At 37.9% G+C, this 20,529-nt stretch overlaps 1 protein-coding gene across 1 annotated transcript; it reads right to left on the bottom strand.

Annotated features, from left to right (window-relative positions):
* Window positions 1-777: 777 nt before the first annotated feature.
* On the bottom strand, window positions 778-19,202 carry LOC103136200 (probable palmitoyltransferase ZDHHC14). The gene is made up of 4 exons (XM_016670061.1): window positions 18,677-19,202; window positions 17,823-18,121; window positions 2,277-2,437; window positions 778-800 (listed from the first exon to the last, which is right to left on the bottom strand). The coding sequence occupies exons 2-4, from the start codon at window positions 18,056-18,058 to the stop codon at window positions 793-795; spliced, it is 405 nt and encodes a 134-aa protein (XP_016525547.1). The 5' UTR covers window positions 18,059-18,121; window positions 18,677-19,202; the 3' UTR covers window positions 778-792.
* Window positions 19,203-20,529: the final 1,327 nt, after the last annotated feature.

Raw genomic sequence — 20,529 nt, 5'->3', positions numbered from 1 at the left:
CATCACCTCAAGCCAAGGCAACATCCATTTGAGATGAGCCATCATTATTATCATCTGCTTCTGTCCATTTATAAAGCAGTACATTTAGCACTGTGATTTTTTATTGTGTGTGACTAGTAGGAAAATAAATTGTTTCCTGATCTGGTCACTGCTTTGTCTTTTCCTGCAACATTTCATAAGATTGATCTCTAGATCATCCAATCCTTCTTACATGGTTTAGTTCAATGGCCAAGGAAAAAGGTTGAATTTGTGCCTGGTTAACCATTCTGAGTAAATTCGGTCATTTGTTATGGATCATTAACCTGTGGTAAGACCCGGTGACGACCCAATGGCAGCGTTTGTTCTTCTTTAAAACCTTGAGCTATTTCAGATAGTCTGATGTCATGCAGTCCAAAGTTAGGAACCGGTCCATCAAAGAAGTTTCCAACTACTCATTCTTTGTTTCTCGTCACACCCACCTGGAGTGTTTGTGGAAAATCTGCAGTCTCAGCTCAAGTCCCAGTGATCTTTATCAAACTCATCATTTTCATATTTGTGATGATTGAACAGAAAAGGATTTTTGTTTTCCTTGTATCACTCCCACACAACTGGCACGTACACACTGTCTAATGGTTGTTATGGACACTTGGTGACCCCCAAGATGCTGTTCTTTGCTTCAGTTCTCCCATAATGAGCTATGAAGATTTTTATTACCCCTTTTCCCTTCCTGCTTACTGTGCAAGGTGGTAAAGTAAATACATGCCCTCATGCGATCTAGTTTCCTGTGACTAAGTGATGGGCCTCCATGTCATGTCACCCTTCTAGGACAAGAGGACAGAACGATGTTCTTAGAAATTAAGCTCAACTTCAGGAACAATCCTACAGCTGAACACATTTTAAAGGGATTAATAATTGCACAAGGAAGATTATTCCATGTTATGAATTGTTTCCTAATATGGGATTTGTTTTCCAGACTGAACAAATTTACTAAAATTAAGTATTGAATTTTTCTGAAAATCCTCTTAACTTCTGTTAATTCAGTTAGTTCAACATTAGTGCTTCCTAATTCACCAATAGTTTTACTTGTGCCAACATATATTAGATAAGGTATTTATCAAATGACAATTTATGACCACGTAATCCATCAGAAAGGGGTATTTGGAGAAGCTTTTTTTTTAAATAAAAAGATCGGAGGCCATTTGTGCAGAGCAGTTCAGTGCAGTACCAATAATTCATCCCAGCAAAGACAAAGAGAACCTTTAAAGTCAATTGAAGCCCCTATTTCTTTGGCTGTGCAGATTTACTAAAGACACCTCCTCCTGTTAATGTGTCAGGGAGGCAGTAAACACCCACACAAAAGCTGAATCCAGCTACGCATGGAACATTTTCTCAGATAGGGGAGATGAGACGGATGGGAGCTGTGTAAACAGGACATGCACAAAAGAACATACAAAGGAGAATCACTAAAGGATCCCACATCCTTCATCTGATGCCGAACAGTCGACACACAGTCACACGGTTGCAAACTGTTTGTTTTCGCATACACCTTTCATACAGACCACCTGGGGGACATTCCTCCTGCTTCAGTAAACGTCCTTACTCACCAGGGTTCTCCCTGTTTCCCTGCAATCCTTGGTTTTGTTTTTATGTAGCAGTCACAGAGAGAGCGTCGCACTTTCTACACACAGCCTCCTCCGTGGAAAACAATGTTACAGTTTCCATCCAAGAGTCATTAGCCGTTTGCTAGTCTTGTTTTTCTAGGAGATTTTTGGTGAGGAACCGTACAAATGTACATAATTTCTCATCACGTCTGACGAATGTTCCTCAAAAAAAAAAAAAATTAGTGTCTCCTGCTGCAAGATGGTGGAAGCAGAATAGTTTAATGGAAATATCAACATTGCTGTCCGAGCCCATTTCGGTATAAAACACGGCAACTAGCTTCTGACCAGTCACGCAACACTTTGCACAGAGAGCAAAGTGTTGCTCTCTGGTTCAAACTCTACTCTCAGGAGTAGAGTTTGGTAGGCGGATGCTTCTCTTGGAACAAAATGACACAATTTTCATCACGCGTTTACATTGAGAGCTTATTTCAGCACTTTGGAGTAAGTATGTTGGACCTCAATACATTTGTGGCACTATATACTGGCACAAAAGCAATAAAAAAAAACATAAGGAGAGAAACCCCAAAATGCAGATTTTAAAATAGACTTTGTTCTTCTATATATTATATATATATATATATATATATATATATATATATATATATATATATATAAGATGGAAATGAAATCTCTTACCTATTTGTCTCTCCAAATCCGCTGCCTCGTCAGGGGTGGCCCTAGGCAGGACGCCGGGGTCACTGAAGCTGGTTCTCAATAGAGTCCCCAGTACAAACAAAAACAGAGCTCCTCCTAGGACTGGAATGATGGGGGTCAGCTGCTGTGCCAGGAACGGACAACTGGTGAAATAAAAGCAGATGATGAAGAAAGAGCAGCAACAAAGCATAAGCAGAATTCTGATAGACTAAAAGAAAAGCTAAAAGTTGAAGTTTTATGTTCCAGCACATCAAAACTTCATGTACCCCCATTTCAACATTAGCACAAAAGACAACACTTGGAAATCACTGAGGAAGGTATTTAGGTTAAGGAAAGTAACATTCTTGCTCAACAACTAAAGGAAAATAACTACAAAACTGAGTGGTTATTATATATATATATATAAACAGTACAAGGAAACATGGACAAACTGTTGAATTTTGATTTATTTTTCCTGTACTTTCACAATTATGTTCCACCCTATGTTCATCCATCACATAAAAGACCTCCCATAACACAGAAAAGTTAAAAAGTTATGACTTTTTTTTAAATACACTGCAGCTGGTTAGGGCACAAATCACATTAAGTACCACAGGGATGGGCCTAGGTTTACAAGTTTCTGGTATTTTATTAAACTGATGCTGTCTTTTTCCCATGATGCATTACAGGTTTCCAATGGATACAACACAAATATATCACATATTTTTCTCAAAAACATTGAACATTTATTCTGATGAAACTGGCAAAAGAATATTTAGGTTTCCTGTGCTGACTGCTAATGATTGCTAAAGACAGGCGTCAACACCCTCCACCTAAGGAACGAACTGTCCCAATACTGGTTCATCAAGTTCTGCAGAGATTAATTACTAAGTGGACCATCTAAACTTGCAGCATACCGTACAGCCACAACGCAAACATGCAACCACACTGAATACAAAAGTATTGCAACACTTAACCTGTTTTCCAAGCCAGTTAAATATGGAAGAGAATGAATCATTTATGAATCACACCTAAATGTGAAGCTGGTCAGCAAAATGTGTTTAGAGAAGTTAAAAAAATAAAAATAAAAAAATAAAATAAAAAAACTGAAAATATAATCCTAACATCTCTATGAACATTGACCTGTAGAAACCTGAGTGGAAAGAGGCAATCCAGCTGCTCTCTACAAATTAAGTGACATTGAACTAAGAGGAAAAAAATGTCTGGGACATCAGCAGGGGGAAGCAGGCAGGGCAACACAGTTCAGCAAAAACATTGTTTTAAGTTTAAAAAAAGAAATGGCCATTTTTTTGTGTCATTTCTAAGCTATTGGTTGCATTTGCTCAAACAGCCTCCACATCTGATTTGGTGGTTTGGCATCATGGTTTTTTTTTAAATCAAGATACTGAAACCAGACATTGCTCCCTATTTTGAGATGTACGAGTGCCTCATAACTTCTGATGAAATGGCTTTAAACATTAAGATTTACAACCCACAGTTATTTGTGTAGACAAAAAAAAATTAAATAAAAAGGTATTAAATGTGATAACCTGGCAAACTGTGGCTACTTGCAGTTAAAAGTGTAGAAAGGCCTGAAATGCAAGCAAATATTCACTTTTCTTTCCATTTTCCGTCAGAGGACGTAAACAAACTTTTTCAAACTTATTTTTAACAGGAGTAAAGCCAAAATATAAGCACAGATATCATCTGTACTGATTTATGGCATGACATTATGTTTGTAAAAACAAAAGCTGCTGATCCCAAATCTGTTTGGCAGTGTCATTAACCGAGTCCTCGCATGTCTGCGTTACAACATCATCTCAGGCCACAGTAGATGAAAAGCCAAACACTGTGGGAGGTTGTGGCAACTCCTCGCGAAAAACCATCTGAAAATCTGATCTGAAAAAGATCAAAGCGTAATCAGCAAAATGGCCAATGCAGATCAGCGATGAGTGCAACAACAATTATAAAAGCAACTACTACTTAAATAACTAGCTTGCAGTACATATAACATAGCTAAACATAATGTAGAAAGCCTTCTTCTTAAGTAATGGTTTTAACGTTTTAGCTGAAATGTATATTCATTCGTCTGTTGTAATAATCCCACATATTTTCCTGCAAAGTTCTGGCATTTATCCAGCTGTCTGCAACTCCGCTTAAATGTCAACAGAAGCTCAAATTTAGCAGCTTCAACAAGCGTACATTAATTTGCACCAAAAGTGAGTTTGAATTACTCCTGCAATACGCCGTGATTCAGTTTACCTTGATTACAAGGAGGATAAAAATAAACATGTCTCTAAATCTAATCAGAAACGCAAACACAAAAACTACGACAGGTAAACAGAAGACACTTCATCAAACTAAGAAACTAAGTTATATTTTTATTTACTTTGACAGTGTAGCTGTATTGTTCAGAGTCTAACTGAGCTCCATATCAGCCTGGAGTCAGACAAGGTTGTGCCCGACTTCCTTCAACAAAACTTTACCAGCTTTATAACCGAGTACATACCGATTCAGAACTTTTTAGGTTGTTCAAAGCTTATCCCATCAATAGGAATAGCGTACAAAGCAGCTAATTAAGCTAGCATTGATAATCAGTGGCAATTTATCCAGGTGGCCCTTGCAATTTTTAAGAAATGAAGGCCAAGCTTTGCTTAGTTTCCTGATGTTTTCATTAGCATTTGCTCTGTGAAATACCATTTGTTCACATGTTGGTCCAGAAGTTATGAACATAATTATTTACAAAGCACAAAGGATTGTAGAAATAAGGTGGACTGTGTCAGAAGCTGTGTGTTTTTCCTGATTGCCTTTTCAAGGCATAAGTGTTTGTGACTTTGCTGTTGGGTTTAGATACCAAAGGTAGAGAGGGCCCAGTCCACTTCGAGACTGTCTCAATGTGAAAAGCAGGATTTACTTGTAAGTCAAGATGGCAGGATCCTGTTCTTAGGAACAAGTTTCACAAGAGATTCAGTGGCTACAACACTGCTTAAATGGGAATTACAGGAATCACCAGTTTGTACAGTTCCTCGGAAAACACTCCTCCCCACCAAAGAGTCTGAACAATGACGAAAACGGGAAATCTAATAATCCAAAAAATGATGAACATAAAAACTTCAGTTGGACACTTTAGGGTTAGTCTTTACACACGCAATGAAATTAAGTGGTGACAATTAAACATTACTAGAAGCAGCACCTAGTTAAAAGTAGGAACTGTACCTTACTTAAGCTTGTTTTTCTAATTAGCCGGCTGCCATTTACCATGGTTAATTTTGCATCATGGTATTGCATATTAAAAGGTGAAGAAACAAACAGCAGACTACTTTGCAAAACTCTGTTCTGTGTAAACCATCATTAAATTCAGAAGTATCTGTTGCAAAAGGAAACTTCAGTTACAAAATCTGTATATTTTTTCAGCCAGTTACTATTGGTTCCCTGCTGAACAAGGCACTAACCTTGATAAAACAAAATAAAGCAATAAAGCAGAAGAAGTTACCCACAAAAAGTGGCTGGCTAAACATTGGTTTTCTAAATTTAGACATGTTTTAGTTAGTGTTTCAAATATTAATGCACCTCACGTTACCTTACCACAAAGTCCTCCCCAATAATTCCCCAATATAACTTCTGAATTTTAAAATCTTAAATAGGACATTAGTGAAGGCTAAAATCTACAGCTTTTTTTAACTGCCAGTAATCAGCAATTACAGCACAAAAAAACAAAACAAAAAAAAAAAACATATTTTGAAAGTAACTCCACACATGGAAGGGACAGCTTTTTAAAGACAACATAGATCATAGATAAAAGTAATGATTTGGCAAGAAATATACTGAATCCAGCATTGGAACTACAATTAATACTATATACTTTGTTGAAAAGATGTAGTGTTCAACCTCCTGTAAGGTAAAAATCCTGTCATACTTCAAAACCTATCCACTGACATACAGATGATTTAAAAGAAAGTGGGGGGGAAAAAAATACGCTACAAGCAACAGCATCTGTACTTTAAGAGCGACGTCTCAACGAGTCGGATATCAGTAACATCATGAAAACGTGATCAAGTGTGGCATAAGGCGACATTTGACACAGATTAAACACCAAACCCACCTGGGAGAAAGGACATATCCATTAACCCCACGCCTCCTGTGAATCTAAAACAGGTATGTCTATGCGCTGCGGGTATACAAAAACATGCCCAGTCAAGCCCCCTCAAATGAAACATCTCCAACATTCGTCTTCATCTGTCGAGGAGCAGCTACTTCGGCAGCTCCCGTTCCTGACAAGACTTCAAGAGAGCAGAAATGAACAAAGTCACATTGTCGTTTTTATTTGCTTCCAATCCACTTCTTATATTTACAGAGACTTTGGAGGCATCGTTGCCATAGAGACGGACGGCATGCAATGTCAGACATGGTAAGTTTCAAAAGCGGTTATGGTTACCCTGGAAACAGCCACATCAGTGAGTTGAAGCCTCATAGGAAAGGAGCAGCAGACTTTAACCAATTTTATTAGTCTGTCTTGTTGAAAGAAAAAATATTTTAGTGAAGAAACAAGAAGGACATCTAATAAGGCCAAAACCAATGAATACAGCCAGAGGCTGAAGTGAAGACTAAAAAAGGACAAACCTAAGAGTTGAGAAGCTTTTTGCACTAATTGCACCAAGTCAGGGTTGCAGAAAAGCTGCATCTTTAATGGTCACAGTCTCATCACCGATACATCAGGTGAAGGAGAAATCAGAATTAGGGATGCACAGCTATGAAAATTTGTGCCAACATTGATATCTGATAATAATATTGTTGTTGTTGAGGTCGATATTCGATATTGACCTACGTATACATTTCACAACCCTCGCCATACTTTGGGGAGAAAGGGAAACTACATTGCTGACTTCACTACTGCTTTTCTGATTCAGCTAAACTCCCCACAATCCTGTGCTGACTGCGTCACTGTCGGTCACATGAAAAAATACCACATGACCAGGAGCAAATACCAAAATGGAAATACATATTGGTTAGTAATATTAGCTCAGTCGTATTTATCAGACCAATATCGGTATGACCAACATCGACTGATACTGACGTCATTGCCAATCCCTTGTGCAATCCCACATTATTATAGCAGCTACATCTGAAAGTTGGTCCATTTAAGTGGAAAAAATATATACAGGACAGCGACAGTTAAAAATGTATTTTGGTATGATATGCAAAAGACAGCCTTTTTTCACCACAGAGTACTCATTATATTGTTTTGTAATGGAAACATAATACTATTGTGGATGTAGACAAGGAAAGGTCATATATTGTCACTGGGAAACTTTCAGCTATTCCTGCAGAATATACAATTGACACCCACTTATTCAGTGTTGAGTATTTAGTTGTTGTTTTTTTTATGAGGAACATGACTCCAAATTTTTTTGATTTGTTGTAGAGGACATATAAAGTTTTAAATAAATAAATAAATAAATTAATTAAAAAAAAAATCCAGCTTGGGAACATGAAATAGGTGTAATTATACTTGACATGTTATTGGCAAGATTTTGCAAAGCACCCAATTCAGGAATACAAATTTGTGGATGTTAGCTTCTGTGGTAGCCTATTAAACTAGGCAGCCATCAGCATTTTTAAAAGTGGTTATTCGTGAGTTTCAGCTAGTCATGCATGGCTGTGGTCGCTAACCCACATGACCCTTCACTGCACTGGAGATTGGAAATATAGAAGTATTTTCAAATACATTTTGAAATATTTGACCAGTGTTTAAGAAACAAAACAAAACAAAAAAAAAGATCTCATTGCTGCATCTTTAGGGTAACGTTGAATGAAGAATAAACTTGAGCCCTTTTCCAAGTGTTTTCATCTCCCTAATGGAAAAAGCAATAAGTAAGAGATAAAAGTTAGGGTGCAGCAACAGGACCACAAAACTCAATTGCCAAATGGAACAAGTTAAAATATGGTAGACTTTGCCAAGTCTGAAGAGCAAAAGTAATGCTTCACTTCAGTAAAATCTCACAAAGTCATATGTTTTTGCTTTCCAACTCGTTAAACAAGTTATCATTGAATGTGCTTACAATGTAAACAATCATGACTCAAATATAATGTCATCAAGCTAGACAAGACTCAGCTGGGAGTTAATCATTGAGGACTTTTGCCTGAGCTTTATTTAATCAAGTAAAACTTGCTTCACTCTGCACTGTTCCCAGCTTGTCCTCACAATGTCCTCCGAGATTAACAGACCTCTTTTTTTCTTATGGTAACTCTAAGAACAGCGATGCACTGATCTGTGAAAAACAAAATGTTTGTCATGCAAAGTTAACAGCTGCTATCTGAATCTGCAGTCAGTTTTTAGGGTGATTGCCGGATAAGAAATGTCAACATTAACACTCAAAGGAACTTCAAATATGTTTAATGTCGTGTTAAAATACCTCTCTGGCCTTTCGGGTTACAGTATCATTAATCATCCGTGTTATACGACAACAAAGGCTTTGTCTGCTTGGGCTTTTATAACATTTTGATTGGGTTTGATAGCAGACAAGGGCAGAATATCAATCTCCTCATAGCCATAGGCCACCTCATTTGTCTGCAAAACAAGAGAACATGACAAGCTTTTGCAAACAATTGCATTTTTTGTTTGTACCCAAACTCCTCCACAGTCTCCAGAGATTTTCATCCAGATTTCAGACAGATGCCAATGGTGTACTGTGAAACATGTGTCACTCATGTTTTCCAGAGACTTACAAATTCTTGAGGTGTAACCATTCAGCCTCGGCCTTGCACTCAATCACCCCTGGAAGAAGGGACTGGATGTAGCTTGGAGGAGGGGGTTGACAAACAGAGTGCAGGACTGATTAAAGACTTGAAGCAAGCCGGAGAAAGAAATCACGCAATGCACACACACAAAAAAGGGAGAGGCCGGTGGAACTGGTCGTGGTATTGGAGTATCAGAAAAAGAAGTATGCTTGTATTACATTATTCTACAATAATCTACATCTGCAAGTCTAACTTTTAAAGTTTCAAGTTTGATAACTCACTCAAAAGAACATCAACTTGTTTTTTTTCCCCACCACATTCAACCACCCAGCTTTAAAAGCATAAGGCAGTGAGACAAGATTTGGAGTGGCACTGTATTGGTGTGAGAGGAATGTTTTTTGTTTCCTTATGCCTGGCAATGGGTGTGACTGTTTGAGTTATGTGGACAAAGTCTGTTTCGCAACCATTTGCCTGACAACACTCAAAAAATGACTTATTTCTTGATCACCCATGCAGCAAACCTTTTTTCCACCCATTCTTTCAGGGATTTTCTACAAACAGCCAACAATGTCGAGGACAAGAAAAAGCACGAATTTTTCCTTTTTTTTTTTAAGTGCATGTTTGCAAAGGCATCTTGAGAGTAATTGTATTCATACAATGCGTTGGGTTCATTAAACAGATTTTCTTTCATGCACTTTGGGGCATGTTTCAAAGGAGCTACACCTGAAAGTACTTTAAAGCGTTTTTAACAACGCTTTAAAGTACTGAAGGCACTTTACTTTAATCAAAACTGAAGGCAGAGCCTATTTGTTTGGTTGAGAGAGTTACTGGGCAAATGTGAAATGTGGGCAGTTTTAGCTTCAACAGCCTCCAAAACATTTCAGCTGCATGGATTAGCCACAAGAGCAAACCTGTCAAACACATGGGGAAAAAAAATTAAGTACTCCATCCATATTTCAAGAACACTGTTGCCCAAAGCTAATTGGTTCTGTTAAGAGTTTGATGTAAGTTAATGCTCATCAAAGCGCTGCTTATTTTAGCCTTTTTAATACATGTACCTGATGGGAATTATAACAGGATCGCTGTAACTCTGCATCTGTCAGGCAGATGAAAAGCAGAATAGACAGCTACCCATAAATTAGGTTGAAGGGGAGCAAAAAAAACAAAAAGCTGACTTGCAGCGACATTTTTGTAAATGTTTTATGCAGCTGTCAACCTTTTTGCTATAATGCAGTTTAAAAAAAACAAAAACAGGATACCCTAAAAACTACTAATAAAGCCAGGCTTTTTTTATGAATCTGTCACACAGACGACTGATTTCTGCACCTTTTCTTGCACACCATGAGGATGCATTTCTTCCTGAATGAAGTGTGTCAGACAGCAGTCTTAAACACTGTTCAGTTCCCAACAGGCTCTATAAATAAGCGGCTGCAGTGTTTACTGGGGGCATTAAAAAAAAAAAGCCGTACAAATGTACACAACACCAAATGTAAACTTTAAAGCATTTCTGTACCATGTAGCTGCACAGATGTTTCTAGAATGCACCGTGAAAACAGCGATTCCCGAATTGCAGATTTAATTTTCTGCTTTGTTCTTGAATATCAGATAAAAATAACCTCAAACTGTTTTCAAATTATGACTTTATTTACTAAGGCAAAAGACAACTATCCATAGCAACCTGGCCTGACAAAGAAAAAAGATTATCCCATTTGTTCAATCATTATTTACCTGTAATTACCCTACTGCTTGAGTTCAGTTTCATTAGAAAATCCAAATCTAACAACTGCCAGACCTGTAAAATGAAGAAACCTCTTGAACAGAGTACATCTAACATGAAATGAAATAGGACAAAAGATCTCAAAAGCAACACGGTCAAGAATTGATATTTGCTGAAATCATTGACATTTACTGGCCTGCAAAGTCTTACAAAGACATTCCTAAAGTTTTGAACATAGAAAGGGAAGAAAGCTATAAGGTAGGGAAAAAAAAGTGTTAGTGTTCTGCAACAACCAGCAGAGTAAAAAATGAACAAAGACTCAACCGTTTAACTGGTTTTTACATATCTTAACAAAATAGCTCAAGAGACATTATTTTTCCAGTGCTCAGAGAAAAGTGAACCAAACTGGGTGGACGTTTCTTTTAGCAGGTAACACCACCAAGATGATTGGGGCAGAATATGAAAAATATTGTGAAACCTTAGCAGCTTCTGTTATAAATCTATAATCTGTCTTTCACAGCAGATACTTCACCGAGTTATCTGGACTGCACCAAATTATGAACAAATAAGGCTCTTTGATAATTCTCATGTTGAGATAGCATAGTTTTCCTCGTGTTGACAGGAAAAATCATCCATTGGCAAAGCTTCATCAGTCAGTGTGTATTTGGACTGGTCACAGATTGTTGGAGGCAGGACAAGCCCACATAGACAGACAAGTATATTTAAAGCAAAGTTAATCAGTTTCATGGTTCTTGTTTAAGAACTTGTTTACCATTTCGCATGCAAAGCATTTAACTCTGTTTAACCCCTTAACTGTCACCTCTATGATGCCTACATGTTCGCTAATGGGTCCTTAATGGGTGACAGCTGACAGATGGTGACAGCTGAATGATTACCTTTGTTACCAGATAAAGGATCGTGTGCATTAAAAACCCTGATATTTTCGACAAACTCTCAGCACTGAGGTGAAAAAAAATAATGCCACACCAACTCTTAAGAAAAAAATTATATATGGTGATGGCACATACATAATGCAGAGAAACATGCAAATTTGGGAAGTCTGTTCAAAGTTATGCGACCCTGTATTTACCCTAGTAGAAAAAAAAGTGAATCACAGAGATGTGTTGTATTTCTGTCTCCAGTTCATACGCAAAGAGTTTTGAAAGACTAATCCATATCCGTCTTGCTTTGTCATTTTTCTGCTTCCATTAAACTTCAAACAAAATCTCAATAAATTATGCGACTGAAAAGCAAGTGTAGACAGTGTCAAAACAAAACACAAGCTGCAATTCTTTTAATCTTTTGGAGTCATGCACAGATTTAAACGTGCTCTGGATCCTCTTTTGAACGTTGAAATTGTTAATGTCGACATTGCCATCTTCTGATGTTAAATGTGCAGTTTTTTTTTTATTTAAGTCCCAGACAGAGAAAAATTTTGTTTATCCACAGTACAGCTGCCAGAGCCTAAATCATATTTGCTGCTCAATTCATGAATATGAATGTTGGATTGCCAAGCCAATCAACAAGAAACACTGTATAAAAAAGGAAGTTTATAGGCTGGATTTATGACAAAATGTTTGCAAGAAACAAATGCACACACCGAAATGGTAAGTAAATACCGTCAGAGAACAGAAATGTTTAGAAATTCAGAATACAAAAGACAAGTTCCAACAAGTTAGTAGTGTTAAAAAAAACACATAAAAATTAGAAAAGGATCAGTTGCGAAACTCCTGCAGCATTGCATGATAAAAAAAAATGTTATAGCACTACACTCACCACTAGGTTCAAACACATTTTCCAGCTTTTCTTACTCATTCAGGCTTAAATTTGAAAAATAAGCATGCATTTGAATATTTTAACACAAAACCTGTACCTAGATGGGTTTTACTGTCTGCATGTCCTGCTAACAGTGAAAGCAAACTATACTCGAGTTGGTTTCCAATTTTGTAAGATGGTAAAGGGGCATTTCATGGCTCTACTCTCCTTATTTGCCATCTGGAATGCCTCAAATCAACACCCTTTCAGATATAACACTGATTAGGAAAAAAACACGTTCCTAACTGAACATATGATAATACTACACAGATTATTTGAAGCACTTCCTATGTCCTTTGATAGCGTCATTTTGTTCTGTTTGGACTCTAAAACAGACCTATTTTAAGAACAAAATGTCAATTTGAAAACCCTGATCTATGAAGCACTGCGGCTCTCAAAAGCATTGAAATTATCCTTTTTTGTGGGTTCTGTGTCAGAAACTGGCGGCGGGAGGGATCAGAGTCTCTCCCCAACAGTCATGTCCCTTTAGCTTTCCAATTTTCCTCCTCATCTCCAGCCGAGATGAAAGACAAACTGTTAGGCACCAATAATAAGGAAGGCTCCACAATCCCAGTCCAATTAGTGAGATTCATAAGGTGGCTTTTCACATTGGAAAAATAAAGTAAAAGCCACAATTATAGGAGTAACGTTGTTGAGTCAGCAAAAGCAAAATACCGAGATCATTCACAAGGATGGTGTGAATTTGCAAACCAAGCTGAAAACATTCTTGCACAAGGAGAAAAAATAATCATTGCAAACCCAGATCTGGTGGCGAATATCCATGAAGTAGATTAGTGGCTTCATATCCTGTGCAATTACTCTTACTCTTTCAGTCTTATCACATCTGGAGATTGCTTAATACCGATGTGAAAAAATACTCTGGTAGTAATTTTCAACAAAGCTTGTATATGAAATGATCCCTGTTCATAAAGAAGTATGAATCCACTGTTGAGGACAAGTACATTTCCTGTGACAATATCTAATATTTCCATGAACAGCAACTTCTGTCTGCAGCCCTGATGGAACTGGAGTCTTTACCTTAAAGAGGGAAATAATCAGAGGAATCTAATTTTGAGACATTAACTCTGAACCCCATATCAAAAGTCCAAGCCAGCATAAAGATTTATCACCAGAAAAAAAAAAAGCTTCACACCCAACATGTTTTTACTCAATAAATTACAACTAGTGATCAAACGTTCAGTTTTTCCAACCTGGAAAAATGCTCAAACTGTTCTTCAGACATTGGCCTCAGTGAACTTTTATGACACATATGGGACAGAAAGCAACATGTGAAACAACAAGGCACATAGGCATCTGGGGGGGACCAGAAACAGAATAATAAACAGGCCGGTTTATTGTGCATGGCTGAGCACCCCTCAGACAGAAGGAAAGAAAACAAGTATAAAGAAAGACTGCAAATGGCCTCATCCCTAAGATTTGTTTCTGCAGAATATGATCCGGCAGCGTGATGGGAAATATTGTGCAAAAGAAGAAAGCTCTGCAAAGTGAATGAGTAGCTGCAATCCACTATGCTGACAACTAGTGAATGAGCTTAGGTATACACAACTAATCGAAACACATTACTGTTAATGACAACATAAGCCAATGTGCGGGTCTGCTGACCATCGCCCTGTCTGATGAATGTCTCCCTTCAGCTGATGGGAGAGGGGTGGGAAAGTCAGGAGGACTCAGCCAGCCTTGGGGCACGGGGCAATGCTTAGCTGAAACGTTGTTTTATGGTGTTCCTGTAAAATGTCCCTGTGTAGTCACAACAAACATAAGATAGAATGAAGAGTCCTGCTCACACTGTAGGAAATGAAGCCATCTGTGGAAGCAGCAGGAGAGGTATCATCAGGAAGCATCTGACATCCTACATGTAGATGCAGAGTAACTTCCAGGTTTACATAAAAAGCTCCACAAAGTCCATCTCCCCCTTTTTTTTTTTCTTAGGCGTTTCATGTTCAGGGTAGTTTAGTCTCAGATCTTGCGGTGCTGTGGCAGGCTGCCCTTTGGTCATGGGTTATGTTCGCATCTATGCTAAAGTGACAATGCACTGAAAGCTGAAGTGGTCCAGGGGTCACTGTTGATAGATGTACAGCATTGAGGTTGGGAGACTTTAAACACAAGCCATACAACACAGATAGGCAGAAATGAATTTCAAAGGGCATACATATACTGTACCTACAGCAGTTTGGTTTGTGTTTTATCTATTAAAACAAATCATCTCTCTAAACTGCAGAGCTGTAAAACATTAAAAAAAAAACCCCAAAAAAACAGCACATATTAATGCTATCGCTAAATCCTGAATTGAGGATATCAATTATAACCGACAGGTTCATTTCTGTCTTTTCCTCGGTTCCTTGACAATAAAACTAAAGTATCAAGGAATTGAATAAAAAACTGCATTCAAGCAATTCATTGCGTTTCCAAAAATTTATATTGTAATGTTGATTACAGTCTATTGTTTACCGCAGCTCTACCAGAAAACAACAATACACATTAATGTTCTCTGTATAGAAAGTACCAAAAAAATGTGTAAATTGACTCATACAAGATTGAATTTTCAATGTCCTGCAATTTATTGATCTAAGTTCAGAATTCTGCTAAGAACAAATTCTTCTCTTCTTCATTTTTTAGCTGACTAACCTATTTTAACAGCACTGCAAGCTGCTATGCTTAACAAATCACTAATGAGATTATTCCACGTAGCTCTTTTCTTAAAGCAACATAATTCTGATCAGATTCCAAGTATAGACCATATCCTTAGCCAGCCAGGCGTTCCGTGGACGGATAATGAAATCAAAGTTGTTTTTGCTTTCCACGGCTTGTAAAAAAGTGTAATGGAGGTTCAATCTATATGCAGTGGATGATCTAAAAAAAAAAAAAAAATATGGACTCCATCAATGGCCTCCACCCGCTCTGCCAGGAACAAAAACGTCAAGTAAGATAATATTTAACCATGTGATTTATATGCAAACTTGTTACACACTTTATTTATTTGGACTAAATTAACACTTTAACTATCACTCTCAAAACGGCAGCATGCAATTCAATGGGTAGACGAGGACACTGGTGTGTCCTGATGACATTTAAGGAGTTTTTAAACTAATAATACTCAGTTGTACAAAGTGATACAATTGGTTCCACTTTTGGCACAATAACATCATCAATGATGATACACCAATTTATTTGTACAAAAGAATTGTGATACAAACCTTTTGCAAAACTACATCTCTACACATGTATCGAAAAAAGTTTAAATTTAAAGTTCATGCTTGGCGAAGTCCGAATTAAAAAATAAAATAAAAAAAATCATGAATGGGGGCACCTAATTTACTCACATGGTTTCAGAGCAGTAGAATTTCAGAAATAAATCTAAAAAAAAAAATTGGAGGTCAGGTACAAATATAGTGTAATGTAGTATAGGCTGTCTTTGCTGTGCAGACAGGGTGCAGGAGGCTTCGACCACAGCACATTTCCCCCCATAAAACATCCTCTGGCTGTGAAGCACTTTGCCGTGATGAAAACACCGACCAACTCCACAACAATTCTCATGACAGAGCAGGACTCTTATCTACTATAGAAAGGGGTTTCTGACATGATAGATGACAGACTGATGGGCTAACGACCGGAGAAAGAATGCACACTCGCTTGTCAGACTCTCCAGCGATGGCAGCACATCAGCCTTTATACACATACTGCTTTATGCAGTCCACTCAGTGGAAAGATGAGGACATCTGGGGCGAGAGGAGCATGTAGAGGGACACACTGTACGTTTATTAACAATTGTTTTAAGTGTAAAAGAGGAACAATGCTCTTTTAATGACGCTGGGAATGTAATTAACTGAACCCATGTAGCACCAATACAGAAAGATCAGCTTTCTGAGCATTTATTACGGCATAGAGATGCATCAGAAAAAGAAAAAAATATATATATTATATTTTCCTTTACACCTGTACAGGACTTTGGTTTTAGAAGTTTCATAAATAAGTGAATTAAAATTTTTGATCTTAGTCAGACAAAATCTTGAGATAGCACCTGAGCAAATGTCTAACCGCTGATAAGTAACTGCACTCTCTCAACGCTTTGTGGCCTACTATAGACACTTAAAGGGGCTGTATTCTGTACTTTTTAGGCACATTATAGCACAATTAAGTAACTATATTACTTTCCGTATTACTTTCCGTTATTAAAATGCTGTACATATCAAGCACAACTTGAAATTTAGTCTATGTCCCTTTAAAAAGCTCCAACTCTTTCAGACACTCAGCACGTTATAATTAATAATACTTCTCATTACAACCGTTCTTACGATCGTTTGGCTGATCCAAGGAGGATCTTTGTGGAAATAGGTGACGTTTTCTGGGAGCCAGCGTTTAGGCACCTCCGATTAATTGATTTAGAGGAATAGTACAAGTAGGAATAGAAAAACTTTTCAGTTAGTTTAGACAAACTTGATAACTGTATGTTAATTTAAGAGGAAAACAGTTGCAAAATTTTTATAATTGCAGAGGATATGAAGTACAATAAATCTGTCAGCAATGGCCAGAATGTGTTTTTTTGTTTGTTTCAAATTTCATTTTGTTCCACTTTTCCATGATGAACTGCAACAACATAGGCCAACATTTTTAGATGTTGCCTTTGGCTCTGGAGCCCCAAGTGCCTTTTTGGACCTTCCACAATGGCACTAAACTTCATGAAGATTTTAGAAATACTTCCACAACAGAAGAGAAGTTACAGAAATATTATTTTAGATTATTTTCTTGTCATTAGGTTAGAAACTATTTGATTTTGTCTGACAAACATCCCACAGTAGAAAAGGTTTTGTGCTTTTCTTCATTTTAAAACCTTAAAATAAAAAATGAAAATGGTGGTTCTTTAAAGACGTCAACACATTTTATAGAGTAGATATTAACCAAAAAAATAAATAAATAAATAAATAAAAAAAATCAGGAAATTGCTCTAAATGAGTTTGCTTCAGCTGGACTGGGGGAGAAAATGGCACTTTGGGTTGTAGGCACTGAAATATTAACATATTGGTTGCAGTTTCCACATGCAACTCTTATGAAAATCCTCTTGCACAAAAGGCATACAAGATACTTTAATCTCCAACCAGTTTATACTGACATCTCCCTAAAGGAAAACATGCTCACTCCAGACCCATGCAATGATTTGTGTACAACTTCCTCTTCTGGCATCTGAGCCTTTGAGATGAAATCCCTAATCCACACTGTCATCTTGCACAACCAAGCACCAGATGTGAGCAGACAATACTTACTCAAAGGTGAAAAACAGTCCACAGGTTACAAGGATGAGGACCAGGGTGAGGTAGAAAACCCCCGTCTGTTTGGCCATCATAATCCTCCCATCACAGTAAAATTTATTCCGACCTGGGAAGGTCTCCCATTTCTTCCTCTTTGGGGTCCTTTTCTTGTAGGGGGTCTCCATTGGCGTGGAGCTGCGAGTGCTGATTTGACTGTACTCGCACTCTCTCATGGACTCCCCAAGATGCATCAATTACAGCAAAAATAAAAATAAAAAATAAGGAGTTGAAAAAATCCAGCGCCAGGACAGCCTCTGCGGAGAAGAGAGGTTCAGCTTAGCTCAACTTGTAAGGTGGTATAGAAGTAAAGTTTGAGAGCACAGCACTTCCTGTTATTAAAAAAAATACCTCTGCTAACCTTAACGTTTCGATTGTAGTTTTCAGTTCGCCACATGTCATTAAATGTAATCTTTTTTTTTTGTAAATACAATAAAGGCAAACCTAACAAGCAAGTCTTAAAAGCTCTAATTAAAGTTTATATTGCCTTTGCAAGCAAGGAACATTGCTAGTTTCATCTAACTAAATAAATAAAGTGTCGCTAACAGGCTAGCGTGGCTAACAAGTTGAGGAGATACATTTAAGTTGATATAAGCCTGTGCATTCAAATGTTAGCACCATGTTCGTTCAAATATAGCGAAAAGCTTTGAATTAACTATTTGGCATTAGTGTTTCCCGCTGAAAGTGAGCAAGGAAGAAGAAGGTTTAAATCTAGCTTTCAGCGGCGCTGTCAACCATGAATCACAAACAGGCAGCGAGGCGTCGCATCCCGGCTGCTTTGGTCTGGTCTGCCCGCTGAAGCGCTGCCTTACCGGGGGGAAAGTAACACTGGCCGTCCTTGGTAGGGGTGTTGTCGCGGAGCTTCTCCCGTCGTTATCCCGGTTTGTTTCGAGCCAAAGCGAAGAAGACCATTTTTGGAAGTTTAGAGATGAACAAATGAGTTGGAAAGGGTCTCGTCGCCGAGGGGGAACTTCGTCGTTTTTTTTTTTTCTGAACGGGGAAGGAGAATCCAGAAAAAGCGCCCTCAGACGAGATCCAAAATCCCGGACTGGCCGTCAGTCAAGAGAGGCGAGTCAAACATGATCATACAGCCATATGGCAAAGCGGTTCATAGTAATAATCGATGAGACATTATCTTAATTCTTCATTATTCAGCCTCGTATTCGGAGGGGTGGGGGCAAAGTTGCAGCTTTCCTCAATAAAGCGTCTTGCCAGGCCACTCGACAACCCTCCGTCAATCCCCGTCCACACACGGCAATGCCACCCTCGCAAACAAACATCAACATGGGAGCAGAGAAGAGCAGAGAAGAGCCTCCGCCGCCTGCTCCGCCGCCTGCTCCTCCCCCTTCAGCCGGGGCTGAAGTCATGAAGGTGCAGAGACAGGAAGCGCCGATTAAGGGTTTCCCAAAACGGGGTGCGGAGACCACTAGAGGGTCCACTAAAAGAGTCGGGGGATCCTCCGCTGCAAAAGCTGAAGATCAAGTTCCTATATTTTTTTTAAAACCCAAACCCGAAGCTACAGTTGTACAGTTGGAAAAATAAAAAAAATGGGATGCCTTCTCTAGTAGTTTGAGTGGGATCAACTTCAGTTACCCCCAGTTATGACTTGCAAGGCCAACTTTGCATTTCAGTTTGGTTACTCCTTGCGATAGCAAAGTGTGGTGGAAACATGTTTATTTTACAAAACACACATGTAAGTTACTGTATACGTGTTTAAGTTTTTAAACACGTATACAGTAATCTATTTCTGTCAAGTGATAGAGAACAACTGTGTTTTTATAGTAATTTTTTTTGCTTATTTAAAATAGCAAATAATTAAACCTGTAGTATGTAGCATTTATAAAAATATATGTTTTTTACATATTTGTTAAAATTGTCACCATGTCAAGACAGTAAGTTGTGAGACAGATACTATGTGAAAATATTGATTTTCTCCACCTCCTTCCTGAGCTGCTATTGCTCACCGCTTCCAACCAAAAGCAACTTTTTACATTGCTGCTAAACTAGGTTTTGAATTAATTGTATTTTCCTCAGATGCTTTAAGTTTCTTATACCCATTTTAACCAATTCAGATTTGTTTCTTGGAACTATAGTCATATGGAGAAATTATAGCCTGCAGTGTATCCAGCTGCTATTGATATGAAAGTGTATGCCTGTGCGATCAGAAAGAAACTGCACATGTTTAACATTTATGGGAGGTGTGCGTCTTAAGTTTAAAGTTTGACAGGATGCATGCAAGCCAAATTTTAATCTTTTGGAATAAATGTCTAAAAGGAGAATCTCACCGACGTTATTTCAACCTGAGGCGGTAATATTTGCTAATAGAGGGTAGAGTATTTTAACCTTTTGCATAACATCAGATAAAATTTACGTTTATATCAATATCTTTTTAATGAGTAAAACAAGGTCACTTTTTGGTGCTTGGCCTACATTAAATGATTTCTTTCCAGATATAATTTAGAAGAAACAGGTGAGACATCAAAATACAATCAATTCTCTGAATATTTCATCAGGTGTCCTAATTTTTTCACATGACTGTCTATCATAAGAGCACCTCAAACAGTACTGGAATATTTGTTTCAAGTCTTTCTGCTGTGAGTAGTCATTAATTATTTGTATTAGAAGCAGAGATGATGGCATACCGCTGTGAGAGAAATCAACCTTG

The sequence above is a fragment of the Poecilia formosa genome, unplaced genomic scaffold (genome assembly GCF_000485575.1).
Source record: "Poecilia formosa unplaced genomic scaffold, Poecilia_formosa-5.1.2 Scaffold30, whole genome shotgun sequence".
Taxonomy (NCBI): domain Eukaryota; kingdom Metazoa; phylum Chordata; class Actinopteri; order Cyprinodontiformes; family Poeciliidae; genus Poecilia; species Poecilia formosa.
The sequence above is the reverse complement of the archived record's forward strand: the minus strand, read 5'-3'. Positions and strand labels throughout refer to the sequence as shown.

Coding starts and splice junctions, on each gene's coding strand:
- LOC103136200 (XM_016670061.1), bottom strand. CDS start 18,058: ATGCATCTTGGGGAGTCCATGAGAGAGTGCGAGTACAGTCAAATCAGC. Junction 2,438..17,822: donor GGACTGTTTTTCACCTTTGA/GTAAGTATTGTC, acceptor TTATTTCACCAG/TTGTCCGTTCCTGGCACAGC.